Here is a 27741-nt window from a genome sequence, read left to right as displayed (position 1 = left end):
AGCCATTTTATAAACGCTAAGACTATAGTTTATGCAATTTCGAGCCTAGGGGGGCCGACGAGCCCCCCCTTCGAGCCGGGGTCCGGGTCGAGCCCAAAAAGTTCGACCCCCAGCTCGTTGAGGGTCGGGTTTCGAGCCCGGACCTTGGGCCCAAAGTTGGGCTTTGCGGAAGTCTAGGTATACGAGAGTAATAGCTCCGGAGCGTTTATCTCCTAGACGGAGTTTAAAACCTAGATTATAAACGAGTTCTCAGAGCACCTTAGTTAAGAAAAGCTCTACGCTTCGTGTCCACAACGAGGCTGAGCCTTCCAGGTTGGTGACGGTTTCTCTCTGTCTCTCCCGTCAACCTTGCAAGCTTTCTGTCTCGTCCATTTATTCCTTCCCTCGCTTTTATCATTTAATAACCATAGACGGTTAGTATACCAGTATACCGTGTTGTACCCTTGGCTGGGCTCAAACGCAGCAATACCGCAATTTCTCGCCGCCTTTTGCTCGAGTGGCAGGCATGTCAGACCCTGCGAACTACACCGTGGGCTGGATCTGCGCCTTGCCCGTGGAATACGTTGCCGCACAAGAATTCCTCGATGAAGAGCACGAAAAACCCAGCTCTGTGTCGCCAAATGACACCGCGACTATACATTAGTCAAGATGTACGAGCATAACGTCGTCATCGCCGTCTTACCTAATGGTGAATACGGCACAGCTTCCGCGGCCAATGTAGCGACAAACATGCTGAGCACATTTCACAATATCTTTCCTTCTCGTTCTATTTGAGGGGTTAACTTTGACTGCATTGGAGTTAGCTGTTACTTCCACATTGAACGGAAGACGAAATTATTTTCAACAGCTTTGAGATTGCGGTATTTTCCATCATCGTTTCCATATAGCACATGATATAGTCTCGCAGCACGTCTTTCATATCCACTACCTGCTCATATTGCAGGACAGTTCGAACTATTCGAGAGATTGAACCAACTTATATAAGGGAAAAGCATGCAGTTAAAAGCAGTTTTTTTTTTAAAGCAAAATAATTTGTTCTGGCGTAGCATAACAGTTCGTCCACAGAGCTATAGCGATGATCAACTGTCGAGCCTCCAGCGACCTACGCTCGTGGAGTGTGGGTGAAATCATTCAAGTAAATTCCAAAATACGAGGAAGGATCATGGGGGTGAAATATTTTTTGTACCAGAGTAGATCTTGCCGAGCATCACTCCCCAAAAAATGTTGAAAGTCCTCATTTTACTAAGCGATCGGTTCCCTCCCCAGTCGTAGCCAAAGTGACTTGGAGGCTGAGTGTTTTGCTGCTCTTTTAGAGCTTGCCTCTGCGGAAGATTGGATTCCCCGATACTGAGCCACAGCACTCCACCTCGGAGGATCAAATCCCAGTCGAATCAAATTGTAATCCGGTGAATAGCACTCGGAATCTCCCATCTCTTTCAGTGCACTTGTATATTTATGATCTTCACAAATATGCTCTACGGCAACGGGAGAGAAACTTTGATGAGAAAATTCGTCATTGGTGCATAACTGTCGTTCTTGGTTCCATAATTTGTGCGGCTTATCTTCCTGAAAGCCGGAGAGTGGTAGATCAACTGCTTCCCCATTTGAGCATTCTTTCACACTCGTGGTAAGGTTTGCAATCTCTTCTCGACACTTTTCCAGTTGGCTGGAGAGAAGAGACCGAATGGGTCCCAAGGATAGCGATGGCTCTAGGTAGCCCTGGATGACCTTTGTTCCAATGTTGTGTAAAAAAAGAGTTGCGGCAGATTTTGACGAATTATCAAATGGTTGTGTCGGTTCTATTGCCAAAAGAAGCTCGTCATACCGAAGCTCATTCCGAAGCAGATGCTTGCGGACCTTTCATGCAATGTTTAATATCAGTTGGTTTCCGAGTTCAAGGGGACTCAATCACCTTGACAATTGATGCATTTGATAGTTGCGGAGCGTGGAGATAAAGCCATAAGCCAATCTCAAGTTTAAGCCATTCAAGCCCAGCAAATTCAACTGCTTGGTGTCAATTACCAAATATCTCAAGGTCGTGGGGGCGTGCACTTACTTTTTTGAGAGAAGAATCCAGACATGCTTTCTGTCAGAGTATGATTGAAAGTCCTAGATCTTCTTAATGGAGTATAAGGCTTTTATTGCATCGATGGTAAGATTCAATGTTTGGCTGTCTGTTTTGATCGTATATATAACAAGCTATCATATCACAGCCTCAAATGCCACGTCATTGAGGCTAATTTATTAATGCAAGTACAATAAGCTGCATGGCGCTTAGGCAGCCTCTTGTACCCGAGGCAGCTTCCTCGTTCACGTTGGTGCTTACTACCAACAGCATTTCAAGCCTTGAACTTTCCTCATCACTCACCTCCGGCATTAGGTAGAGATGCAGACGGTGTGCTGGTAAGGCAAACACACTAATGCAAGCATAGCCTCGCAGGAATTCAGCCTGTCGAACTCTGGGGCGGAGCAAAATTTGAGGAATTATTATATCACGTCAACATCAATATCTATTATAAACCTGAGCACCGCATAGGCCAACAGCTTTTATTATTGTCAAAGGTGACTTACTTCCAGGATCACATCCCCTTAATGAATATATATACAAGATTGCGCCCCCTACAGGACTATCAATAGTCTTCCAAACAAGGCAATATCGATACTGAGAGAGATATGTCCAGCAAACTTCCTCATACCGCATCGATGTCTGAACTTGAGGCCATCGAAAAATTGAGAGTCTTCGAGCTGGATGGCTCGGATTGCTCGCATGATCAAGGTAAATGTCAATCTGAAGTAAAAGTTTTATACACTGCTTACTCTATGTATCAGACGAGTGGCTTGGGATTCATGTTTGGGGCATTTTTATCAGAATCAAATTTATTGAGAGCAGACCTGAAGCCGGATTATCACCAAGCATACCTGTAAGGTGATATGAAACACATTTTTTGCCAAATCCTAAGTGTCTTCCAGGAACTTGATCGACTCTTCTCCAAGGGGTTCAATTCCACCGGTGCTATTAAGCAGATGGTCGAAGCTGACCCATATCTGGCAAATTCTCTTCATCATTCAAACAAGCCCTCGCTTTTCAAAGCTTTAGGACTAGCTGCGAGAAACACATCGTTGAACATTGGACAAATCGTCGCAACTCTTTCACAGTTTTGCCAGTACAATGCAGGCAATTCTTCGCAAGAGCAGTGTGTCGCAGCTACAATGAGCAATGAACCATCAATTTCTCTATCCGACAGGCTTAGCGACACTCCAAACGATACGCAGCATATTTGTGAAGATCATAAATATACAAGTGCACTGAAAGAGATGGGAGATTCCGAGTGCTATTCACCGGATTACAATTTGATTCGACTGGGATTTGATCCTCCGAGGTGGAGTGCTGTGGCTCAGTATCGGGGAATCCAATCATCCGCAGAGGCAAGCTCTAAAAGAGCAGCAAAACACTCAGCCTCCAAGTCACTTTGGCTGCAAATGGGGAAAGATCCGATCGCTTAGTATGCAATTTTTGTAGGACTTGAAATTGAGCGAGAATTGAAGCCTAAACATGTACTTGAAACATCATATTCGGCTTCAAAGTCTTGGTGATGGAGACTGGCTAGGCTAATAGAATGTATGGCAGAATTGTTTGACAAAAAAACGGATTAGCCAGAAAATCGCAGCTCCTGAGCCTTCTTGTCCCATGGTACCGAAAGCCTGCTAATGCAAGTGCGCAAAGTGCTCGTGTTCTTAGCGTGGTGTGTAGCGTCACTCGACAAGGGATATTCAAATTCGGGGGCCGGGTGTTGAGTTTCAGCAGCATGAACCTCAAAGGCGCTGAACAGATACTGCCACATGGCATTGTTGCTCTTGTGGCATTTGTATATTGTCATGGAGTTGTGTGGGTCACAATTCAGTAATTTAGATACAGGTCTAATCCTAACGCATAAGTAGTGCGTATCAGAATGACATGACAATACCATCAAAACAGGTGCTTCAATCATTGATTAGCGGCATTTGCACTCGTATCATCCTTCTGCAAGCCTGTTCTTGGCTTCAGCATTCGCTCTGCCCCATTTGAACCAATATATTCGATTACCTGAGCTTGATTTCGTACTCCCGCTCCGGAAATGAGTTACTATTTCGGTGCCCATGCAGTACAATCGGAGGTGTGGGTTCTATCACTCAAGTCCTCATGCTCAGCGGTGCCTGATTCAATGCACTGTGAGGAATTTGTGCATTAGCTCTGGCAGATATATACACGTGGCCCAATCACATGGTCTTTGAAATTCGTACAGCACTCCATGCTGGCTCCCAGCTGATTGAACAAGTTAAATTCGATGGAACTACTGTAATTTAAAAATTTCTACCAATATTCTGTTCTTCGCTTCGAAGCACTACTGCATATCTTAGCGAACTTTCAACCGTGCCTCATTCCGAGTAGTCTTGAGTCATGTCGCAAAGTCCGCGTCGAAAGAACAAACAATACTATGCGATCGTTACGGGCCGTGTCAAAGAGCCCACAATATTCTCATCCTGGTAACCTTCTTTCTTCTTGTTCCACAGGTTCAAGCTTTATCTAATATTAATGATAGGGGGGATGCGCATCCCCGGGTGACAGGATGCACCGCAAAATATAAAAGCTGCTTTACTTTATAAGAAGCACAAAGTTACATGGAAAAGATGGGTGTGATCAAGGCAAAACAGACCATAAAGAATGGAGCAGGAGAGACTACCCCTCTAGATGGAAACGGATTCTATGCGGTCGCAAATGGGGCTGAGCCTGGTATCTACTCCTTTTACCGGCAAGTATTGCCCGATAATCTACCCTGGACTTTCCATAGAAGCTTACAGTATCTAGTGGTGAGAATGGTGCGGAAAGAGGGGTCGTCAAGGTGGAGAGTTCATGTCATAAAAGATTTAGGACGATGGCCCAAGCCGAAGCTTTCATTGAAGATTGGAAAGGGGCGTATGCTGAAGTTTGGAGCGAGTTGATAAAGGAAGCATTGGATAGAGGTTTCAGACCTAGCGACATTCGAGCTTTAGGGTCTCGCGGGATGGGGATTTTCACTGAAGTATTCCTATACAAGCCTGTCAGATCAACCGATATCGAGAAGATCACAGAAAAGACAAAGAAACAGCTTCGTCTACAAGACAGCAAGCGCAAAGGCTGAAGCGTGACTGGATATTCACGCTCAAACTTTACAGTACGTACTCATCAATATGTTTTCTTGAAATTCCAAAAACGTCTCCCGCCCAAATTTGCAATATTGAGCGACAACCTGAAATAATTAAATAATCTTAGTCTCAACAAACCGCGTTTGCCTAACGCGGATTGAGCGGTTAGATCCAAAGGATTGATTGGCTAAGGACGTGATGCGGCTGCATCTGTAAAGGTACTACTTGACGCAGTGCAAGCTGCGGAACAAGGATGTGACATGATCGTAGTTTGTGCTGGTTTGCGCTTTGATTATCTAGTTGAAGGGGGTGGTCATGAGACCTATGAGCCTCACTTCCCCGCATTTCTAGGTATTTCAAAATTGAAAGCGGCCTGGGTGATTAATCAGAAAATTCTCACACTGACAAGCAAATTCATGGAGCGGTGTTCTCAGCCCTGTAGATAAACCGCAGAGGAGGTCCTTTGCTCTATAATCATTCACGACTCAGTTGCTATAATGACATCCAATAAAGACCCCTGCAGAGACCCATTGCTTCAGTAAGCTGAAAAGCCAATAAAAGCAACCTCTCCAGGACAGTGTTTGCTGTCTGCTTGAACCACATTCCCTTATCGCCTTTGGGCTATCTCAAGGCTGACCTAGGCCCGGAATGGTTGGACTAGGAGGAAAATAGTACGAAGAGCGAGTTCATATGGCGTATAGCCTACCGTGTCGCCTGTGCTCTTCAGCAGGCCCTGCTGTGACTGATTCCCTCACAAGAGGATTCCCCTATAAGCTAAGCCCTCTCGAAAGAAATCTCTTATTTTCTGCCTTCCAAGCCACCCTTACTCTTGAAATGAGCTACCTAAAAATAATCTGCTGTCAATCTTCTTTCATATTACCACTTCCAGTATACTCTACATAGCTCTATCATAGACACAAAAACAAACTTCCATTCCAGTACCCCTCCTATTATATTTCTCCCAGCGTGTCATGCATCTTATCTGCAGTACGCTCTTATCACAAGCCACACACCCGAGCCTTACATGCCGGTGATCTGCGACATGGACACCTTCCAGCAAATGCGCGCCGATTGGGGCGCTGCGCGGTGCAATTTCGCCAAACATCTGGTCCGCACCGGCGAGCACTACGGCATCACTTCAACAATCTACAAGCTCAGCGTTGAAAAATGGGAATCCATTAACCGCAACTGGACTACGCAGTACGAAGCCCAGCTCAACCAGCTAGGCGATGACGCCGTTGCATTGACCCTTACCCAGTCGAATATCCACCCGTGCCAAGTGCGCGTTCCGGCTCTGCACGAAGACAAATTCCCGGACATGGGCGACGAGGATATCGTCGGCCCGATGACTGTTGCGGGATGTCGAGCGAAATCCGAGAAAAAGAGGAATTTCTTCCGCTTTTTCCAGGATTTGGTTTCTAGACCTTGATTTCTGCGATGCATTCTGCATTTTCTGCATTCTCTGCATTGCGTTTCGGCTAATGTCTCTCTTTAATTATGACTCATGACTTATGTTTTCTTGAACCGCTTTTGCATCGAAAGAAACGACACTATAAGTTCTCAAGTACCAGTTCCACCCTCCAGGAGCTTTTATGCCAGCCACTTCTAGGACTTTTGAAGAAATCCAGCGGGGCAAACTAAGCGACCACTTATAGCTGCTGTTCTGGGAAAATTTCAGTCTCTTATCTTGTGATGCAATGGGTTTTATCTGGTTGGCACAAGACCCTGGCCCTGGCGAAAACATCAGTGAGACGAATTCGTTATCAGCTAGTAGGAAACTATATCCTTTAAAGTGGTCGTGGACTTAGATTTTCCCGTATGCGAGCAACTTATATTATAATGTACAATCCTTTCGATAATCACCTGAGGCTGAGCTTGAATAAGTGCTCTATATTTATCAGTTTAAAAACATTAATTGCGCTAACGTGAAATAACATAGCGCGTATAACATTGTTGACATAATATAAGCAACTAAACAACAGTTTATAAATGGGTTGTATGCTTCTCGACCTTCCCTTTTTACATATTTATCTTGACGGACTTAAAAGACCGATACAAACGGTTAGGAGATTTAGGTTTTCGAACGATGCTAGTGCTGACTATATCTAACTCCGTCGCTACCTCTTTATAAAGAGTGAAGCTTTTTAATACATGTTTATTATTGCCTAAGGCGGGATTCGGATTTTGTGATAATTCCTCCTCGATATCCGCTAGTATAAAGCTAAAAAGCTCGATCTCTTATACTAGTTCCGTAGATCGTCGGGCGCATCGCGCAAGTCATTATAGCATTCTTTTAGTGTAGTTATAGTCTTTCCGATCTAACCGAGAATAGTCGCGAAAGTTATTGCGCCTAAAACTATCCCAATGACTTCAGCCATCTTCTATTAGCTCGGGGGATAGGAGGGGTTCGGGTTTGATATGGAACCGATCGATCGGAACAGGGAATTCTGATGCTGGAGTGTACAAGACAAAGACCAATTTCGAAAAATAGAAAAAAAAAAATTTTTAGCTAGCAGTCAGAAAAGAAGATTGTGATGATATCAAAAGGTTCAACTAGCTTGACAAGCTGCTAAAGAGAGAAATTGCCTCTGGACGAATCATTGTTTTTTCTTTTGCCGCCGTTGGCAGTAACTATTTTTACGAAAACGTGTTAGTTGCACCTAGACCGACCGCCTGGAACCTATTTTGTCTATTTGATCGGGAGAACTGCAAATTTACAGCCTCGCTACACAGGGCTAATGAGAGAGGGCAGCGCAGACTACCGGCACAAAATCGCAGGAGCCGTTACGCCACACGCAGGAGAAAGGGGGTGGCGGAGCTCAGGAGTGCGGTGATGTGGATCAATAGCAAAAAATGCCTCACCGGCAAGGCCTAGGGATAACCGGGAGACGAGGACGAAAAGAAAAATGACCTGGGTTGTTGGACGGAAGGGGAGCGCAGGGGACTATATAGAACCACGCACGGGAACGCACACGGACAAAGAGCGCTAAACTTAAGGGATCAAGACTAAACCTAAGAGGGTAATTCTCAGTCCTCCTCCGATATGGTGTAGTGGCTAACATCGCCGTCTCTCACACGGCAGCCGGGGGTTCGATTCCCCCTATCGGAGTTTTCTTCTTAGATTTCATTTTTTTCTCTCTTTATGGTCTCAATTGCTGTTGAATATACCAAAGAAACCTCGGGGATGAAGCAGCTGGCAGAATTGAGGAGGTTGCGTCAAAAGAAAGTCCGCCAAATATGCCGCCAAGACATACCGCGCGTCTAACAAGAAATGGTAGGTGAAGACACCGGGGTAGACTCAGTGAATTACGTACCTTGTATGTTATTCCTATCGTGTTTATAGTATGCACGTCACAAATTCGAATAACGATTGAAATCCTCGGTTGCCTTCCGATCATGGGCCGAGAGTCCCAGCTACACAACCTTGAAATTGGCAGATCATCGGCCTTGATTGCTGCCAAGAGTAGAATTAATTTTAGTAGTGAGGCTTTTCCTGATTGCAAGTGGAGCATAGTGTACGAGAGCTGTGCAGAAGAAGATGGAGTAAATATCTACAGAAATCAGGGATGATATAGAAATATAAAATGCATGCGTAATTACCTGATATATATATTAATGCTCGGTTAGGAAATCTAGATATATATATTCGGAACATGTACTCCAATCGCACGATTTCCGACCTGCGATATCACTTCAACTAACCTTCTCCAATTCTTCCACTTATTTTTTACCTACGTAGCAGTATATATCGGATTTTAGGCGGTATTTTCCCAATTGGGGTGCGGCTTTATGTGCTCATGGTCCTCCAGGGCTGCACTTAACCGTAATTAGTAAGCAACCAGGGTGGGCGCACGGACATGCCCACTTTCTAGCCCGAAATTAAAGAGAATAGAAGTTCAGCCACGTGCCAGAATAGACAGCTGACAAGTGATCCACATGTGAACCTTGGAATGCTAGGTAGCGCCAGCTAAAAATCCAACACCATTTTTTTTTGTTGCCCCTTAGAAAGATTTTCTCTTATGGCAGGAGATATATGACGTTTGAAAATACCTGGCTTAAGCCTTTTTCCCAATTCTAGCTATGGCCAGGATGATTTTCATAAGGCACTGAACATCCAGTCGGGCTATAAATACAGACCCCCTAGGGATAGTCAATTACTAAATCGAGCTCCAGCTGTCTCTTTGTGTTCTCTTCTCTTTATACTTCGTCCTAGCGTATAAACGTCCGTCTCTAATCCTAGATTATAGGTATAAAGCGCCAGACTCACGATTTAGTAAGGGAACGGGTACGAGGCGTAAAGAAACTAGATTACAACGAGGAGCTAACCGAGAGTATGATATATGTGGTAAGTATAAACGCACCGATGAGTCTCAAGCCCTTCACTAGTACCTTAAGCCCTAGATCGAGTTGCCTCGCAACGCTTTCCCCTAATTTCCATATTTGTTAACCTCTTAGATTTCTAGTTGAAAGTGAAAGAGCATCTAATGGTTATAAAGATGGAAGGCGCATAGTGGTTACTAGTACGGCGTATGCCGAGAGATTTTTGGGGTTTAAGATACCGATCGATCGGAAACTTGACTCAGTTACGTCCCTATCATAGTGGATCCGAGGAACTCCAACCAAAGAGAAAGAGTCTCGTGAAAATGGAAGACCAGTTCATTAACCGTACTGAGATATATATGTACTTCTAAGAATGTCATTAACCATAAAAGGCATGCCGTCAATAATTAAAGAGTGAAACTGATTTTCGAGTCTGTGCTAATTTATAGAGTTAACATAATTTGGCCTATAATATCCTTATCCTTAGGTATTTTGTCTCAGACTAGCATATGGAGAGTATGGCGGGGGAAAAATGGGTAAATGAGGATGTGGATTTAATTTCTTGAACGGGCTACCCGGCTACAAATACTTGTTTCTCCCATAAGTGATCGACTCGTAAATTAATTGGGACTGGAAGGATTCGCATGTATAATAATAGATCCTTTGAAATCCGGTTCAGACCATCTTTAACCGTCAAGTGATAGTGAAGTGATAGAAGCTTTGTCTCTTGCATTGGCTTTTGAAATGGCAATTAGGCCTAAGCTCTAGAACGGTCGATAGACAATTACATTATATTATATGATATTGATCACGAGCCACCTGAGTTGATCCAGCGATTAAGCGATATCCTTAAATCCAATCGTGAATCTCCAATAGCTGCCATACTACCAGTTTTTGCTGCCAATTGAAGCTGATATATTAGGTTCATACCTGTCAATTACAGAAGATAAGAAAATAGCAAAATATACTTCCTACCTGTATGTACTCCGGATAAGACCCCCTGCAAACACTTTTCTCTTCGTAAGAACCGTATCATTCTTGATGATCGGCGATGCATCGTAGAAACTCAAAAACAATGTCTCAAAAATCATCGCCAAGATTCAGTCTCAGATTCGAAACCCGGTAAAATTGTGAAAATACTCTAAAATTCCCAGAAAACCAGAAGCTAAGCGGGGGCGCAGCATAGCCGCCAAACCCTTTAGGGTTGCTATTCTTCCGATTAATACGGAGTACTCCGTACTCCGTATATGCATGTGCTTTAACCACAATGATCCACATTTCAGGCAAGCGAGGTCCCTTTTTTTGTATTGAATAATTTGATTTTCCTGTCTCTCTGATGTTTTGAACCATTTCGAATACATAGAACAGAACAAACATTTGATTTTCAGATCCCCTGGAACTTCTGATTCAGATACATCCAGTTGAACTAGCCTAACACCAATGAGGCTAAACCCCCTGGATTACACCCCAGATCAAAGATTGTTCGCAATTTGGACCGAGCGTTAAATCTAGTTTGGAGAGCCCCACTGTATAGATGGAGGATTTTGCCCCAGTTTTCAGCTGTTTGGCTAGATTTGGCCCCCATGTTGATATGGGCCCTCTTCGCTCTCTTTACTCCTTTATATTTCTCCCTATTCCTGTCTAGGTGAACCTCTCACGCAATCATGCTGGCCAAGTCAGAGGAAACCATCTGCAGCGTCTCGGCTCTGGCCACGCAATTAGGCAACCAAATCTCTGTGCACATGCTCAATTATCTCAGCACCACCAAAAACCTCCCTGACGGATTTCGTGAACTTTCTCATATCTTTCTCGACACCTGTCGCATGTTATGGGCCATTGAGGCCGGAGTGACCGAACTAGCCGCCGTCAATCGCGCCCTACCTGATGTTATAATTGAAGAGGTGGAAAAGAAATTTGTCTCCACCTATCGTGACTTCCAACAACTTGACAAGATTATTGTGAAGCTTGTTCAGTATGAACATCGCGGAACACTGGGAAAGCTTCAGCGAGGGTGGCATCGGCCAAGCCATGAACTCAATCGCATTTGCGAGTCGCTGAAGAAGACCACCGAAACCCTTCAGATTAGTGGCATGGCCTTTCACTGGTCGCTCGGAGAGACGCGCCCGGAGGAGTCTGTGGGAATTGGCTACGCTGGCTTAGCGGCTGCGCTCGATCGCGTGTCCAAAGGCCGCTCCGTGATGGGAATAAACAAGGCCAAGTCCTTCGATCGATCCGCATCGATCCAAAGTCAAACTCCTGATTTAAGGCGCTCGACGCCATCCGCGCCCTCGATGCTATCCGTGCCATCGACGCCATACGTGCCCTCGACGCTATCCGTGCGCTCGACGCCATACGCGCCTTCGAAAGAATCATTTACCACCTCCCGACTCAACCAAAGCATTCGCCAAGAACCTAAATCTATAGCGGATGACGTGTCTTCCGTCCTGTCTTTGAACGGTTTCCTGGGCTACCAGCCTCGTGAGACCGAGAAAACGCCCTATTTCGATCGAGCACTGCCGCGCCAACTGGACAAAGCAGACTCAACAGTTTGTCCCGAGGAGATTAGCCTCCGCAATGACAACTATTCGGATTATGCCCCCAGCGCCAAGCCAACGCCGACTCTGCTGGCGCCCAGCGTCAATCTCAAAGATGAGACGCGCGATGGCACAACGTTACTTATCGAAGCTATTCGCAAGCGAGCCACGCAGCAGGCCATCGAAACCTTACTTAATTCCGGCTGCGACCCCAATCACAAAGACGACCATGGCAAGACAGCGCTATGCGAAGCTGTGAAAAGCGACCAGCCATCTATCGTGACAGCCTTACTAAATAAAGACGCGAATCCAAACCTCCCAGGACCCGAGCACGTCCTCTGGTCCGCCATCTACCGCCTAGGCTGCCTGCGCATCCTGCTCGCACGCGGCGCCGACATCAAAAAGACCCCCGGTCTTATGGAACAAGCAACAAGTGTGAACAATATCGATGCCGTGCGCATCCTACTACAGGCTGGTATGGACCCAAATTCCAAAAAGGATGGAATATATACACCACTCTGCTCCGCCATCCGCGATGACCGCCCAGATATCCTTGCCTTGCTACTCCACCACAGAGCTGACCCTAATTTGATGGCATCTGAGTACCCAGCGTGGAAGTGCATCACCCACAAACGCCTCCATCTCCTCCCAGACTTGGTGGCAGCCGGCGCAGATCTCCGTAAACCACCAGGCATTGTGGAGTGCGCCGTGCAGGAAAACAACACGGAGGCCTTACACTGGCTAGTGGGCCAAGGAGGCGCCAATCCAAACGACCGCAACGAGCATGGCCACACAGCCCTGACAACTGCCATCTGGAAGAACCGTCCAGAAATGCTGGAATGGTTATTGGCAAATGGTGCCGATCCTAACCTACGCGGCAAAGATTGGCCCATATACATGGCAACTCAATCGCCGAACATGCTACGACTCATTCTGCCTAGCATAACTGTTCTCTCCGCGCATAAGGGTGTCATGGAAAAAGCAGTCCACGCAAATCAACTAGAAAGCGTCAAATTACTCATCGCAGCTGGTGCTAGCGTAGAGTGGAAGAACGGAGGTGTGTTCTCACCGCTGACAACAGCACTGCGCGAGCACCACTGGGTCATTGTGCGCTATCTCCTGGACCAGGCTGGTGCCGACCCCAACGCTCCTGGTGAGCATCTGCCACTCGTCAAAGCGATTCGGGCATGCAAGAATGGGGATTTTGCCATGATTGAGTTGCTTCTCGAGCGGGGCGCTGATCCCAACAAATGCTACCGCGACTGGAACGCGATCATGCAGGCCATTGAAAACCGCGATCTTCGGTTATTGCGACTTTTGATTGAGAAGGGTGGGTTGGTTGATCTTGCCCAGAAAGATGATACCGGCACCACGGTTTTAGAGATGGCTAATGCTTTTGGCTGGCTGGAAGGTACTGACCTTTTGTTGAAGAATGCTCGTCAGTGAAGTTTCTTTTTTTGTTTGATATCCCTCTTTTGTATACATACCTCCAAGGCATTTTTTCCTTAAATCGCAAGGCTTTATTACCATTCGTATTCGCGATAGTCAGATTAGTCCATGGTTTACCTGATCAACCTCAGAACCCGAAGTTTAATGATTATATAATACTCAGGGGCGTGCAATCATCTATAAAGGGGGTTTTGAACCCTGAGTCTTATATGTCTTCGTAGTGCTCAGTTTTACACAGTGAGCAAAAAGTGGCAAGGGGTGAGCACTAAAATGGAGATAGAAAGCCATTTCGCGCCTAAAATCCTATATTTAGTGAACTGCATGTTGGGACCTAAACTCCAAACTATGGACATATTGCCAAGTAACCTAAATCGAGAAGTTCATCGAGTTCGGCGTCGGAGCAGTAGGAATCGGATGATGCATAGCATGCATCAGACTCTATATAAACCGTGACCATCCATATCATCTATATCTGCACTATACATCCCATATTTATATTTCATTTGACTTGAAGATAGAATCACAATCAAAATGGGTCTCTTGCTTCAGACACTCGTGGTTTCAGCTCTAGCCATTACAAGCTATGCATCTCCTTGGGTATACTCCCGGGCAGCACACACATCCCGTACCAACTCAAACGGCTTGACATTCAATCACTTCAACAGTTCTCTTCCTAATGTGACTATCCTAGCCACCGGTAAGCATCAACACAATAATAAATGAGATGACACATCTACATAAAATGATATCCTCTAACCCTAAAACAGGCGGCACCATCGCCGGCACAAGCAACGACAAAACCGCAACAGCAGGCTACGAATCCGACGCCCTAGGAATCAACAGTCTCCTCTCCGAAATACCAGATATCTTCAACGTCGCCAACATCGCCGCCGTCCAGGCAAAAAACGTCAACAGCGGCGACATCCCCTCATCCCTCCCCCTAAACCTCACCCACAGGGTCCAGATAGAGGTCTGCGATGATCCAACCATGTCCGGGGCCGTGATCACGCATGGCACGGACACGCTCGAAGAGTCCGCCTTCTTCATCGACGCCACAGGAAACTGCGGCAAGCCTATCGTATTCGTCAGCTCGATGCGGCCCTCTACCGCTATCTCAGCGGATGGACCCATGAATCTCCTGCAGGGAGTAACCATCCCCGCAGACAAGAATTCCAAGGACCGCGGAGCATTGGTTGTTACAAACGATCGGATTGTGTCGGCTTTCTTCGCAACCAAGACAAATGCAAATACCATGGATACCTTCAAGGCATATGAACAGGGAAGCATGGGTTTCATTGTGTCGAATAAACCGTACTTTTATTACACGGCTGTGCAGCCAATTGCTAAGCACGTGGCTGATGTGTCTGATGTGGATGCCGTGCCTCGTGTAGATATCCTGTATGCCTATGAGGATATGCAGGTCGATTCGATTTATAGTGCCGTGAAGAATGGCGCCAAGGGTGTCGTGGTATGGTTTTTTTACCCCATTTTTATAAGATTCAAGTCTGTTCAGCAGTACAATGTTAATGTGATGATAGGTTGCTGGCGAGGGTGCAGGTGGCGTTTCTACGGATTTCGCTTCTGCGATCAACGACATCGTTGCGAAACATAACATCCCTTTGTGCTGTCGCACCGTACTGTGAATGGCGAAGTCCCCACTGCTGATATTACCGGTGAGAACGCGAGGATTTTGCTTGGGTTGTTGTTGGCCGAGAAGAAGGGTCTTGAGGATATCAGAGGGGTCTTCTTGAAAGCTACTGTTGCTTGAATGTTTTGGAGAACATGCGGGGCAGAAAGGACAAGGGACATGAATGTACGCATACATGCACACACATAAACATGTTTGACGTAGTAAGACTCGAGATAATATGCGTGGGACGTAGCATCATGCCTTTACTAGATGTTATAGCACTTGAGCAATAAGCAGATTTGCCGAGGACCGGGCTTGGGAAAAAGAATTTGGGCTGGAGGTAAGTAGGTACATATGTTTCTTCCACCTAAGAGCACTTTTATTACAGTCGGTGAAAATTGTTCAAGTTGTGCAGCATGTGTATTTCACGAAAATAAGGAGATGATTACATGAATGATGTATTTTGCTAGCCGAGCTAGTCTAGGTTAGCTAAAAGTGGTACATGGTGGAGGATATATGAGATCTGAAGAGATTTAGAAGTGAATGGGCTTCGAGTAGGTGGCCATGGCAGCCTCCTTGAAGGCCTCGGAGAGGGTGGGGTGGGCGTGGCAAGTGCGGGCAATATCTTCAGAAGAAGCGCCGTACTCGATGGCGAGAGTGGCCTCAGCAATCATCTCACCGGCACCGGGGCCGATGATGTGGACTCCGAGAATGCGGTCAGTCTCGGCATCGGCGATGAACTTAACAACACCCTCGGTGTCGAGGTTGGTCTTGGCGCGGGAGTTGGCGCTGAAGGGGAAGGTACCGACACGGTACTTGACACCGGAGGCCTTGATCTCAGCCTCGTTCTGGCCAACCCAAGCGACCTCGGGGTGGGTGTACATAACGCTGGGGATGCAGGCGTAGTTGACGTGGCCGTAGCCAGTCTTGATGTATTCGATGGCGGCAACGGCCTCCTCCTCGGCCTTGTGGGCGAGCATGGGACCGAAGGTGCAGTCACCGATGACACGGACGTGAGGGAGCTTGGTGCGGTACTCCTGGTCGATGACCAGACGGCCACGGTCGTCCTTCTCGATTCCAACCTGCTCCAAGTTCAGGCCCTCGGTGTAGGGGCGACGGCCAATAGCGACCAAGACAACGTCGGCGTCCAGAACCTCCTCCTTGCCACCCTTGGCGGCCTCAATGTTAAGGGCAACGGTGGAACCGCTGTCATCACCGGAGACGACCTTGGTGCTGGTCTTGAACTTAATACCCTGCTTGCCCAGGATCTTCTGGGCCTGCTTGGCAATCTCGACGTCCATGCCGGGTCCACCGATCTGGCCAAGGAACTCAACAACAGTGACCTCAGCACCGAGACGGGACCAGACGGAAGCCTAATATCACGATAAAATGTTAGCACGACCCAATTCGAAGCTGATTCTGTAGTCAATACATACCATCTCGAGACCGATAATGCCACCACCGATGACGACCATCTTCTTGGGGACCTCAGTGAGAGCAAGAGCACCGGTGCTTGTGATGATGCGCTTCTCGTCGATGTTAAGGCCGGGGAAGCCGGTGGCTTCAGAGCCAGTGGCGATGATGATGTTCTTAGCGCGCAGGGTCTGCTCACCGCCGTCGTTGAGGGCGACCTTAATGGTGTTGGCATCAACGAAAGAACCGGCACCCTTGACGTAGTCAACGCCGTTCTTCTTGAGCAGGAACTCAACACCCTTGGTGAGACCTTCGACAGAGGTGTCCTTGGCCTTCATCATCTGGGTAAGGTTGAGCTTGACATCGCCGACCTCGATACCGCGCTTCTTGGTGTCGTGAAGGATCTGGTGGTAGAGATGGGAGTTGTTGAGGAGAGACTTGGAAGGGATACAGCCGACGTTCAAGCAGGTACCGCCGAGAGTTCCGCGCTTCTCGATACATGCGGTCTATCAAAGTGTTAGTTAATACGCGGATTGCGACGGCAAGACCGGCTCAACCATAACCGGAAAGCTTGGAGAAGAAGTAGTTCGTACCTTGAGACCCTCTTGACCGGCCTTGATAGCGGCAACGTAACCAGCGACACCACCACCGATGATGACCAGATCGTGATCGCCTATTGCCCGGGAAAGCGGAAATTAGCAATCGCATCCGGGAAGCAAAGAGAACTTCTATGGACGCTCTGTGGCAACTATGCAAGCATTGACTTACTTGATTCAGAAGCGAAACCGCGTTTTGACTGGCTAATGAAGATCATGGGAGTAGCGAAATTGTTGGGAACAGCCCTCGGGCCGGCATGGCGGAGAGCAGACCGGGGCATAGCCCGGGGCAAGACGGCGCGGAACATAATGAAAGAGGAAACAAAAGACTAGTGGTCTTTAGATATAAATGCAATCCTCAATGCGAGTGGATTGAAGTTGTTGGGAGTGCACAAATAGGGTGGGTGGATTCGAGTACGGGAAACGACTGAGCTTTTGCGGTATTGCTTGGCTTCACCGCCCACGACGGACGATGGCCGCAAAGCTGGCCCGTATTGATAAGGCGGTGAACACGGGCCGGCTACTTGCCGGAGAATTTCGGGAGGCGGTTCCGAACATTATGCCGGCAGAATATGGGACACCGCCCGAATATTTTGATCGAATATGTCCAATATGATGCCAGGAGAAAGGACTCGGAACATTTAATAGCATATATATGTGCATTGCAAAGTTTCATTCATACGGTAATACCTAAAAGATATTAGCTGTTTGACTATTGCACAATCTAGCTAGGACTACTACTCCGGGGAACGCAATTTGCTAAGCCACTTCCTACGGGCTGGAGTTAGCGGCCATTCCCCAAAGATTTTGGCTACCCGCGGACCATTTTTATCGGCAAGGATTCTCGGTCTCGGCGGTCTCCGCCGCGGTTATAAGCGGGTTGAAACTCGAGTTTGGCCTTCGATACCCCAGACCTTTATGTGAGCATCCACTCTTTAAAAGTGGTGGATCGCGTGAACCGGGCACTAGGATAATAAACATGATATTCAACCTTGGAAGTGTGATGCTTGGCGCTCTTATTCAAGCGGCCTTTGGTTTTTCACGCGGATTATATCCTTCCTTCAATATTGATACCTTTCACCCACCCATTCCTACAACATGGAAATATACCAGGAAAGAAACGACCCATCCTCAAGGATAATTCCCCTAACCATGAGTGAAGTCTTGACTAAAATATGTTCTTGCATGGGAATCGAGAAGCCATGGGAGCAGGTATTTGGACTGATACACAAAGCTAGATGGCATGAACGAAGAAAACTTCTCACTCAAGCGAAGGCTAGGCAATATTCATTTGTAAGTAGGTAAGCGAGGGATTCAGAACAGAAGTTCAAAGCCATATCCCAGGTTTATTCTCTAGACTGAGTCCGTGAGTTAATGAGCTCGTGCAATACATATCAAGGTAGATTTAGTCCTGTCCACCGGGCGATTTCTCTTCCTCCTTTCGATTTCTCCTCTGTCGCCACTTGATCCCATTAGACGCGACTATCCACAAGCAAGGAGATACACCAATGGAGATCAAAGCAAGCGTGGTGTACGCCCAGCCCTCGCCCATAGCGGAGCGCATAGGGCTGATCGCCGCCGACGCCGCAGCACCGAGCTCACACCTGAAGAGATTGTTTGCTGCAGTCGCAGTCGCCGACTTCCCCGGCCAGAGATCAACCATCAGAGCATTCAATACCTGCGATGTACCAATGATAGACCATCCGGTAATAAACAAAAGGATGATAGGAGCAGCAAGGTTGACCTTGTGACCCAAGACCCAGCCGTAGGTCAGCATCGACAGGTTACTAATATAGTAAAGTGGGAGTGCGACTTCCAGCCTTGCACGCTCAATGTTGAAATTGCGGATGTCCGAACGCGCATTCTTGACGACAGTCAGACCGGCACGCTTTGCATGGCGGCGGTAGTTCCAGTCAACCAGTCGTCCAGTTGTGAAGGCTGACAGTACCCCTCCTCCGCCGATAGGGAGGTACATCAACGCAGCATGGATGTCGTCGAAGTGATAGAGTTTGTGGAAGGAAGTCGACGCACCAGTCATGACAGCATAGAAACCAGCAAACAGGAGTCCTGTGGTGAGTAGGATGATCGACGTCTCGATATCGAGGACGACCTTCATAGTCGGGACCGGCGATGGGAATCGGAGAGAGTAGTTCTTCCGCACCTCAGCTTCCTTGTCCGGGTCAGTCACGAGGCCCTTCCGTTTGCGCGTGCGATGCCGAATAATATCCGCCAGTGAGTTATTCAAAGAAGGTGGTGGGATGGAACCGTCTCCGACGACTTTGCGACAAGTCTCCGGCAGAAATAGACCGAGGACGAGGAAGAACACGCCACCGAAGATGAGCAGAAACCAAAAGATCCAGTGCCAGTTAGTGTACTGACTGAGAAGACCGCCAATAATTGGTGACATAGAGGGACCTAACATGCTCCCGATTGAAGCGAAGGCGATGTATGAGCCTCGTTCCGCGGACGTGATCATGTCGCCGACCAAACCGTTTGCCAGGGCCACAGTCCCGCTACTACCTGCGCTCTGGAGACACCTGAGAACCAGGAGGGCAGCATAGCTGTTCTGGAGACCTAGTCCCAGGTTTGCTGCAAGGTAAATTGTGAAGCAAATGATGTAAGCGGGACGGCGGCCTGCGGTGTCTGAGAAGCCTGCGATTAGCATGGGTGCCACCCCCTGCATAATCTAAAGATAAGAAACTTGGTCAGACGTGCATGTCTTTGACAAGATTGCTGTTTTCATTGACTTACCAGGTATGTAGTGACTGTCAAGTTCACCTGGGAGACGGAGATATGCAGGGAATCCGCGATAGTGGCCAAGGCGGGCAGATAGATGCTCGAAGACAAGGGTGAGAAGAAACTAGCCAGGGATCCCATGGCAACAATAGCCCGCTTCTGGGCTACTGTGAACTGGGAATACCCTTCCAGGCGCGTGTCTCCATGCTGGCTTGGCGGGTCCGGTGTTTTGGTATCAACCTCGCTGCCGCGCTCTTGCGCCATGTTGCCTTTCTCCATTGGATTCTCAAGGTCGGGGAATTACCATGTGGTATAATGGAAGATGCGTTTTATGAAATATTCCCGGTCATAACTACTTGCCCGGTTCAGGGGAAGTCAACCAATTAGAGTTCATCAACGGGTTCTCAATCCCGAGACCGGCATCGACGTGAACTCAGCCTTATAAGGTTATTCGCTCTTGCCAATCTTCAGTTCATGCAACCGGAATGTATGACCCATGAGCCATGTGCTCGTAGATGCTAGTCAGCTTTTGCTTGTGATCAAGTCCTCTTTTCTGCTTTCTTGTAGCCTTGGATGTCATATACACACGGTTCCATAGATTATAACATACATTCTCATGTAGACTGAAGACTGGAGTGTCCTTGGAAAGTACCTACATACTATCAATCGCAGATACTATCTCGAAAACAACATGGCCCATGATTGTGCTCATGGTCACACATATGCGTCATCAGCTTGGAATAGACTCACCCCCGGAGCATTAGAAGTAAATTTTTCATTTCTCATGACCAAGACCTTGAAGATTTGTGGCGAAACAATATGATACCTTGGTAAACTAGATTTGTGGAGAAGAAGTGATTCCCCGCGTAGTCGGTTTACCCTCAATCTGCAAACTTTCCATTTTCTAGAGAAGAAATGGGTAAAGAAAAGACATATGTAAGAAAGCAAACGAATCGGAAGCAATGAAAACATGTTCGGTTATAAGGATACAGGAACAGCTGAAGCCTGGGGATTTCAGCTTTTCCGTATTCTCCCCGTTCTTCCCGTTGTTCCCACACTGCCGATCCCTTCAAGGACAAACCTCATCTGTCTTATTACCCTAGAGTATTTTCTTGTTCGCTTTCCTTTTCCATTTCGGTGCTCACTTCTTGCCGCTTTTTGATCGAGTACAACTGAGCATGCCCCTGAGAGTTGCCATGTGGTTATCCAAGTCCCTGATCCACTCAGATCAGATCTGTGCCATGCCGATCTCCACACTAGTAATTTACCTGTATTTTACCAATCGCATACACTATATTCAATAGATTACAGATAGTAGCAGCCGAAAATAACAGTCATAATACCAGTGTAGCAAAATTGGAATCTTGGAACCACCCGTAGACTATAAAATAAAATCCTTAATGATTCTTAATTGATACTCCATACCTATTCCAAGCAACGTTTGGTCTTGAATTACATAGAATTTCATAGGGTCTTATACGGAGTATTCTGTAAAGATATGGACGGAGTAGATAATATAAATTAACTGCATCACAGAGCGCTAGTGAAATTTACTTAGATTATCATCGTTTCAATTAACCCGGATCTGACAGGGGCGTAGGTTATGATGTGACGAAAATAGGAATAACCTTGAAGGATACTTCGTGTCAGCAATGTGTCGGTACGTGGAATGTCACAGCACTAGTCACTAGCTTAGGCTCTTAATCCTGTCCCTAGTTGAATATTTTGGAATAGAGCTTCTCTTTTCCTTCGTCAGCTCCGGTCAGATATCTCAATGCCGCTATGGATCTGCAGTTCGTGATTCAATCTGCAGCTACCTGCTCCATGCTTACGCAATGCCATTTCAATCCGACCCTTTTCTCCGAAAAGGTACCCATCTATTAATCTATTCTTTCCACTAGAGGTTCTTGGTAGGACGCAGGAGTATACACTGCCGCGGACTCGTTGTCGGCTAAACAACTTTGAGATGCAACTCCTTATGAAGTTACAGTTGGAGTCCTCCCGATCGGCTGTAACATTATGTCTTGGATATGTTGATCGTCCTCCAAAGCATATCAACAGGGCCTTATATATTCCACCATGCTGCACGACTAAAATCGTCGAAAACAACCAGTCCTCTCCTTCTACAATTCTCCCTTATCACAGCAGACATGATCTTCTCAACAAAAGCTATCGGCATTGGAGCCCTTATCTCGGCGGTCCCAGTCTGTGCTGCCTCATACTCCCAGAGCAAAGTATACGATAGCACCAACTTCTTCGATGAGTTCAGTTTCACCAGCGATCCGGACCCATCTGGTGGCTTTGTGAAGTATGTGGACGCCGCAACTGCCAAAAGTTCTGGCATGGCCAAGATTAGCAACGGCGCAGTCTACCTTGGTGCCAATTTTGCGGATAAGAGTACCAGTGGCCGCCCTTCGACCCGGGTCAAGTCGAATGACGCGTTCACCAACGGCCTTTTCGTTGCCGACATTGCTCACATGCCAGCTGGCACTGGAAAGGGTGGCTCATGTGGTATCTGGCCTGCCTACTGGACCTCTGGCCCTGACTGGCCCAACTCTGGCGAGATCGATATCATCGAGGGCGTCAACAACCAGAAATCCAACGCTATTACCCTGCACTCAGCAAAGGGGTGCAACATGGATGTCACCGGGTCTGAGTCGACATCAGACCAGACTTCTGCTGACTGTGAGGACTCCACCTCGGGTTGTTCTCAGGACACCACATCGGCAAACAACTATGGCGCTGCCTTCAACGCCAACGGAGGTGGTGTCTATGTCACCGAATGGGCAAGCCTTTCTATCAATGTTTGGTTCTTCCCTCGCGGTAGTGCTGGAGCTAACGCGGTGATCGATGCCGGCACTGCGGACCTGGATGTGGCGAAGTTCGGCGCCCCCTTGGCTAGCTTCTCAGGCAATACCTGCGACATTGCCGAGAGATTCAAGAGCAACAACATTATCTTCAACACCAACTTCTGTGGAGGCTGTAAGTACCCTCAAAATTGCAGTGAGAACGCATTTACTAACTTTAACAGGGGCTTCTAGAGAGTTCTTGAAGGATGAGAGCTGCGCTAGCCTGGCCGATACCTGCAACGATTGGGTTGGAAACAACCCAACTGCCTTCAATGAGGCTTACTGGCTGGTGAACTCGGTCAAGGTCTATACCCGAAACAACTAAACATTGGTATCTAAGGCTGGAAGTGGATATGAATACTAGATATGAATACCGGGCTGAACGCGCACCACTTTCTCATGTCAATGGCGAGAGTTGTATGTACCTACAGGATGCTTAGGGATCTACTTTGAACATATAGTACCTAGGCAGAATTAAATATGGGAGTTTCCGATACATTTCTCTGCATTTTCGCTGTAATCCTCGTAAAGACCTACATACATATATCGTAGTTACGTAGAGCAATCTATATAAGTGGACCCTGCCCTGAGCACAAAAACACGCTAATCCCGATTAATATAGATCACGCTCTCCGATTTGTTGGCCTCACTATCGTCTATTAAACCAATTGTATGTCTATCCTTTAGGCCCCTTTTGTCTCATGGGAACAGTCTGAAGAATCATCCCGCTGTTCCTATCGTCTACAAAGTCCAGTCAGAGTACAAGGAAGACTCAGCGTCAGAAACATACATCTCAGGCACGCGATTCTTGCCTTGCCGCTAATTACTGCGTTCCCACAACACCAGCCTACCCCTCCCCTCCCTACGGAGCATATGGCAGGGTGCTATTGGCCAACGGTACGGCATAATCTACAATATAGATTAAATGTGATATCCTCGTGCCTTAGTGAAAGTGGTCTACCCCGTATGGATTCTGACATTCTCTGTAAATTTACTTCATACAAGAAACTTCGATCAAACGCGAGAATCCCTTCTTCAAGATATGTCTTCTACGCGATGGCTCATTCATTTACATATATTGTACTATGTGTATGTATCACAGCTATCAAAACATGGAAAGCCACATTGCCAGAATGACCTAGCCAAAAAAGCAAAGATGCTTATCTAACTATTAGTATCTAAATCCATCACAAGGGGTATAAAGACTAGCCATATATCATGTAGTATACTTATTACGATCGCCGGGAGGGTTCCTATAGCTTGGTACGAGCTGACGCCATTTCTTGATAAATAGCATTGTGCTTACGGAGTAATTCAACCTTGATAGGCTTGGTGATAGGCTTGGTTGCGATAAGGGAGTACCATTTCCCTGTAGCAGGGACTTGGACTCAAATTAATTTGCCAAGTCCCTTCATGCATGAACGATGCAACCAAGGACAATATCTGACTCTCCCGAGCCGAGATCACGATATCTATGTTGTACGTAGATCCTTCATGCTCTCCTGGGATTGTACACAGTTTTATCCCAGCAATAAACACAATCAAGCTATCTTCAGCTGTAAAAATATACAATATATATATGGACTGCAATGCTCCACACTGAGATCGAACTATATATATCGACAATTTAGAAGAAATTCAATGTATACGATAACGTTACAGCCGATCGGAAGCATCTCAACGTACCCCAGAAAAAGCCGCAGCCAGATGCCATTTGACCGACAAGGATATGCCCGCGTTCTGCAGGGGTCACCGTACAAAGTTACAACATAGGTCTCTTAGTCTAAGAGGGAAATGAACTATGCATCATTGGCGCCACTTCGGAGAAAAGGCTGAATATGTGCATGGATAGGCTTGGCAGCGTTGCGGGAAAATCAAGGAACAAGACCTGGTTGGGTACCGAGTCGATCTTCTTGAGCGTACGGTGGAACTAGCCCGTAAGCGACGGGTGGGAGCGAGACTAATGTTATAGACGATACTGTCTTGGCGGCTCTCCAGATGAAGTTGACTGTTAATTATCTGACTTATTTCATCCTCAGGTGGGTTAAATACTATCAAAATGTAGAACTCAAAAGCCAACATGATCAAGAGAACAAAGGAAAGCGACATGAGCGCCTCAAGTCTGGGGGACGGGATCTCCCATATGTGGTAGCCAATCACATGAGAGTCTGTCACGCGACCAACCTTAATACCAAGCCCGGACTGAGAAATACTCGGAGCGCATAAAAGCGGCATGCCAAGATACCCCAACCCCCCCACTCAAGGGAAAATGCGGAGGTCAAAGAAAGCCATCGGTTATTTCACCACGCCGTAAGGAGCGTGTATACTTTATAGAGCTCATCGGTTCGCAGTTGGATTTCCGGACCGATCCCAAGCCGAATTCAATGCAAACTTCCCGGGATATACAGAACAAAAAGGGGTTCCCTTCGGATTGCCGACCTCAGTGAACCGGGTAAAAGCCCCCAGAGCCCCAGACCTCGCCCCGCCATGACATCCCTACCACACATGGTAAGTACTCGCCGAGCTCCGATTCTATCCCTCATCCCCGGGTTTTGTCATTTTGGTGGGGGTAATGGGGTAGTCATGTTGTCTCGACGCTGGTGACTGGTTTGTTAGCCCATATCTCCCACCTGGGCGGGCATATCCCGCCGGGATATAACTGCATCTGACCTTTCGCTCCTTGCCGTTCACAGGTACCGCTCGGTCGATCTCCGGGAGGAAGTTGCTGTGCATCATTGTCTATTGGTGACTTGGAGTTGTGCCAGAGGGTCCAGGCATGCATGTAAAAGCTTTAAAAGCCTCGGCTGCCGTCATGTAGGCGCAATTTTAGATCTTCAGTCTGTTTCGCTGTGCAGCTTTGATCTGATTGTATCCGCGGATTTGGGTCTAGCTCTCTTTCCTGCTCTTTCATCACTATTTCTTTCTATAGAACCAAATCATTAATGCGACAAGCCTCCAATACTCGACCCCTCCCTCTCGATCGTGTTCAAAATGAGTGACAAAATCCCCTCGTGGAATGTCGTCCACAAGCTGGAGAAGCGTCAACTTCTCATCGGAATCAACTGTGTGGCTGGTCTATCTATTTTATTCTTCGGATACGACCAAGGAATGATGGCCGGTGTCAACAACGCAAAGGATTATATCGATCTCATGGGTTTCGGTTATACTAAGGTAGTGGACGGAGAGGTGACACCAGTGGTTACAAATTCCTTGCTGCAAGGTGGGATTGTGTCCGTCTACTACCTGGGAACGCTTTTCGGCGCATTACTCGGTGGCTGGCTCGGAGACCGGACGGGAAGAATCAAAACAATTGCAGCGGGTTCTTTATGGGCTATTCTGGGCGCAGCTCTGCAGTGCTCGGCACAAAACTCCAACTGGATGATTTGCGGTAAGGGGCATAGAGTTCAATACACGGAGACTTAGACTAACTTTCGCAGCGCGTTTCGTTAATGGTATCGGAACCGGAATTTTGAACGCTATCGTTCCTGTCTGGGCCACCGAGACGGCTGAACATACTTCGCGCGGACAATTCATTGCTATTGAATTCACGCTGAACATTTTTGGTGTTGTGTTAGCTTACTGGTTGGAGTTGTACGTTAAATGTCTCTCATTTTTGCGATATCCTTTCTAATCTTTGGCAGTGGCCTGTCTTTCATCGACAACGGAGAGTCAGCCTTCCGCTGGAGATTTCCCATCGCATTCCAGATCATCTTCCTCATAGTCCTCTTCGCGGTTGTATGGTTCTTCCCAGAATCACCTCGATGGCTTGTCAAGGTTGGCCGGGAGGACGAGGCTCGCTATGTTCTCCAGCGTCTACGCGGATCTAGCGGAGAAGATCTCATCCGAGCGGAAGCCGAATTCCAGGATATTATGAGCATCGCTGAGCTGGAGCGAACAGTGAACCACGGTGACTCATATCTGTCTATGCTGGTTGGCTATAAATCCGGTGACCTTCATATCGGCCGTCGCGTACAGTTGGTTATTTGGCTACAGATTATGCAGGAATGGGTTGGTATCGCGGGAGTTACTGTTTATGCACCGACCATCTTTGGCATTGCTGGATTTGATTCGATGAAGAGCCAGTGGATTAGTGGACTGAACAATATCTTCTACATGGTATGTTTTGGCTTTGAAGTAAAGATCGAGTTGCGCTAATGTGCTTGTCTAGTTTGCTACACTAGTCTGTGTCTTTACTCTCGACCGCATCGGTCGCCGGTGGACTTTGTATTGGGGTGCGGTTGTCCAGGGTATTGCCATGTTCCTTGCGGGTGGATTTTCCCGTCTTGCCATTGACAACAAGGCAGCCGGTGATATGGGCAAGGCATCCTCGTATGGTGCGGCCGCAGCTTCGATGATTTTCATCTTTACCTCTGCGTTCGGAGCTTCCTGGCTCACAGTCCCTTGGTACGGGAATCGCGCCTGATATTCTTTCATTCAATGCTAATTCTGATTTCTTAGGGTGTACCCGGCTGAAATCTTCCCCCTGGCTGTTCGTGCACGTGGAAATGCCTTTGGTGTCGTCGGATGGAGTATTGGAAATGGATGGCTGGTGAGTGAACCCTTTTATGAATACAAGACCCATATACTGACAAAACATCGAAAGACTCTACTGTGCCCCGTCATGTTCAATGCCATTGGTGAAAAGACACTCTACGTCTTCGCCGCCAGTAATGTCATCGCCATCCCCATGGTGTGGGCTCTGTACCCAGAAAGCAACCAGCGCACACTAGAGGATATGGATCTCCTGTTCGCAGCTAAGACACCATGGACCTGGGATGCAGAGAAGACTTTTGCGCGTCTCAAGGAGGAGAACCCAGGCATGGTTCACACTCTTGGTCGCAAGGGTAGTGCGGTGGATCCGGAGACTGGAAAGCCTATTTCTGTTAGCGCCGCTGCGGTCATTGCGGCGTCGAAGGCTGGTGACAATGCTGTAGGAACGGAGCATGTAGATCACGCTTAGATTGGGAGTTGGGAGGAGTTGATGATGTGTAATGTTTGGGCTTCTTGTGCCCAGTGATGTTTTGATGAAGAGCAACTAATAATTGGATATA

The 27741-nt window shown here is 47.3% G+C and overlaps 10 protein-coding genes across 10 annotated transcripts; 6 read left to right on the top strand and 4 right to left on the bottom strand.

Moving 5' to 3' along the window:
• Positions 1 to 3650: 3650 nt before the first annotated feature.
• On the bottom strand, positions 3651 to 3878 carry N7517_004457 (uncharacterized protein; the record flags this gene model as incomplete). The annotated part of the gene is made up of 1 exon (XM_056722187.1): positions 3651 to 3878. The coding sequence occupies one exon, from the start codon at positions 3876 to 3878 to the stop codon at positions 3651 to 3653; it is 228 nt and encodes a 75-aa protein (XP_056578437.1).
• A 1035-nt stretch (positions 3879 to 4913) lies between these two features.
• N7517_004456 (SinR repressor/SinI anti-repressor dimerization) lies at positions 4914 to 5159 on the top strand (the record flags this gene model as incomplete). Its single annotated transcript, XM_056722186.1, has 1 exon — positions 4914 to 5159. The coding sequence occupies one exon, from the start codon at positions 4914 to 4916 to the stop codon at positions 5157 to 5159; it is 246 nt and encodes an 81-aa protein (XP_056578436.1).
• Positions 5160 to 6187: 1028 nt separating this feature from the next.
• N7517_004455 (uncharacterized protein) lies at positions 6188 to 6592 on the top strand (the record flags this gene model as incomplete). Its single annotated transcript, XM_056722185.1, has 1 exon — positions 6188 to 6592. One exon carries the CDS (start codon positions 6188 to 6190, stop codon positions 6590 to 6592), a length of 405 nt encoding a protein of 134 aa, XP_056578435.1.
• Positions 6593 to 11147: 4555 nt separating this feature from the next.
• Positions 11148 to 13463, top strand: N7517_004454 (ankyrin repeat domain-containing protein; the record flags this gene model as incomplete). The annotated part of the gene is made up of 1 exon (XM_056722184.1): positions 11148 to 13463. The coding sequence occupies one exon, from the start codon at positions 11148 to 11150 to the stop codon at positions 13461 to 13463; it is 2316 nt and encodes a 771-aa protein (XP_056578434.1).
• Positions 13464 to 13997: 534 nt separating this feature from the next.
• Positions 13998 to 15234, top strand: N7517_004453 (asparaginase ahrA; the record flags this gene model as incomplete). Its single annotated transcript, XM_056722183.1, has 4 exons — positions 13998 to 14163; positions 14234 to 14934; positions 15005 to 15105; positions 15153 to 15234. 4 exons carry the CDS (start codon positions 13998 to 14000, stop codon positions 15232 to 15234), a joined length of 1050 nt encoding a protein of 349 aa, XP_056578433.1.
• Positions 15235 to 15629: 395 nt separating this feature from the next.
• N7517_004452 (dihydrolipoyl dehydrogenase) lies at positions 15630 to 17413 on the bottom strand (the record flags this gene model as incomplete). The annotated part of the gene is made up of 4 exons (XM_056722182.1): positions 15630 to 16469; positions 16533 to 17015; positions 17103 to 17182; positions 17278 to 17413. 4 exons carry the CDS (start codon positions 17411 to 17413, stop codon positions 15630 to 15632), a joined length of 1539 nt encoding a protein of 512 aa, XP_056578432.1.
• A 1097-nt stretch (positions 17414 to 18510) lies between these two features.
• Positions 18511 to 20120, bottom strand: N7517_004451 (MFS transporter; the record flags this gene model as incomplete). The annotated part of the gene is made up of 2 exons (XM_056722181.1): positions 18511 to 19791; positions 19857 to 20120. The coding sequence occupies 2 exons, from the start codon at positions 20118 to 20120 to the stop codon at positions 18511 to 18513; spliced, it is 1545 nt and encodes a 514-aa protein (XP_056578431.1).
• Positions 20121 to 21991: 1871 nt separating this feature from the next.
• N7517_004450 (glycoside hydrolase family 16 protein) lies at positions 21992 to 23015 on the top strand (the record flags this gene model as incomplete). Its single annotated transcript, XM_056722180.1, has 2 exons — positions 21992 to 22823; positions 22873 to 23015. 2 exons carry the CDS (start codon positions 21992 to 21994, stop codon positions 23013 to 23015), a joined length of 975 nt encoding a protein of 324 aa, XP_056578430.1.
• Positions 23016 to 25222: 2207 nt separating this feature from the next.
• Positions 25223 to 25426, bottom strand: N7517_004449 (uncharacterized protein; the record flags this gene model as incomplete). Its single annotated transcript, XM_056722179.1, has 1 exon — positions 25223 to 25426. The coding sequence occupies one exon, from the start codon at positions 25424 to 25426 to the stop codon at positions 25223 to 25225; it is 204 nt and encodes a 67-aa protein (XP_056578429.1).
• A 255-nt stretch (positions 25427 to 25681) lies between these two features.
• On the top strand, positions 25682 to 27650 carry N7517_004448 (uncharacterized protein; the record flags this gene model as incomplete). Its single annotated transcript, XM_056722178.1, has 6 exons — positions 25682 to 26078; positions 26128 to 26281; positions 26332 to 26806; positions 26859 to 27094; positions 27149 to 27239; positions 27294 to 27650. The coding sequence occupies 6 exons, from the start codon at positions 25682 to 25684 to the stop codon at positions 27648 to 27650; spliced, it is 1710 nt and encodes a 569-aa protein (XP_056578428.1).
• Between the last annotated feature and the right edge of the window lie 91 nt (positions 27651 to 27741).

This window comes from Penicillium concentricum (genome assembly GCF_028827145.1).
Source record: "Penicillium concentricum strain IBT 3081 chromosome Unknown utg000002l_segment0_segment0, whole genome shotgun sequence".
Lineage (NCBI taxonomy): Eukaryota > Fungi > Ascomycota > Eurotiomycetes > Eurotiales > Aspergillaceae > Penicillium > Penicillium concentricum.
Note: the sequence above shows the minus strand (reverse complement) of the source record. Positions and strands in the feature narration are given on the sequence as shown.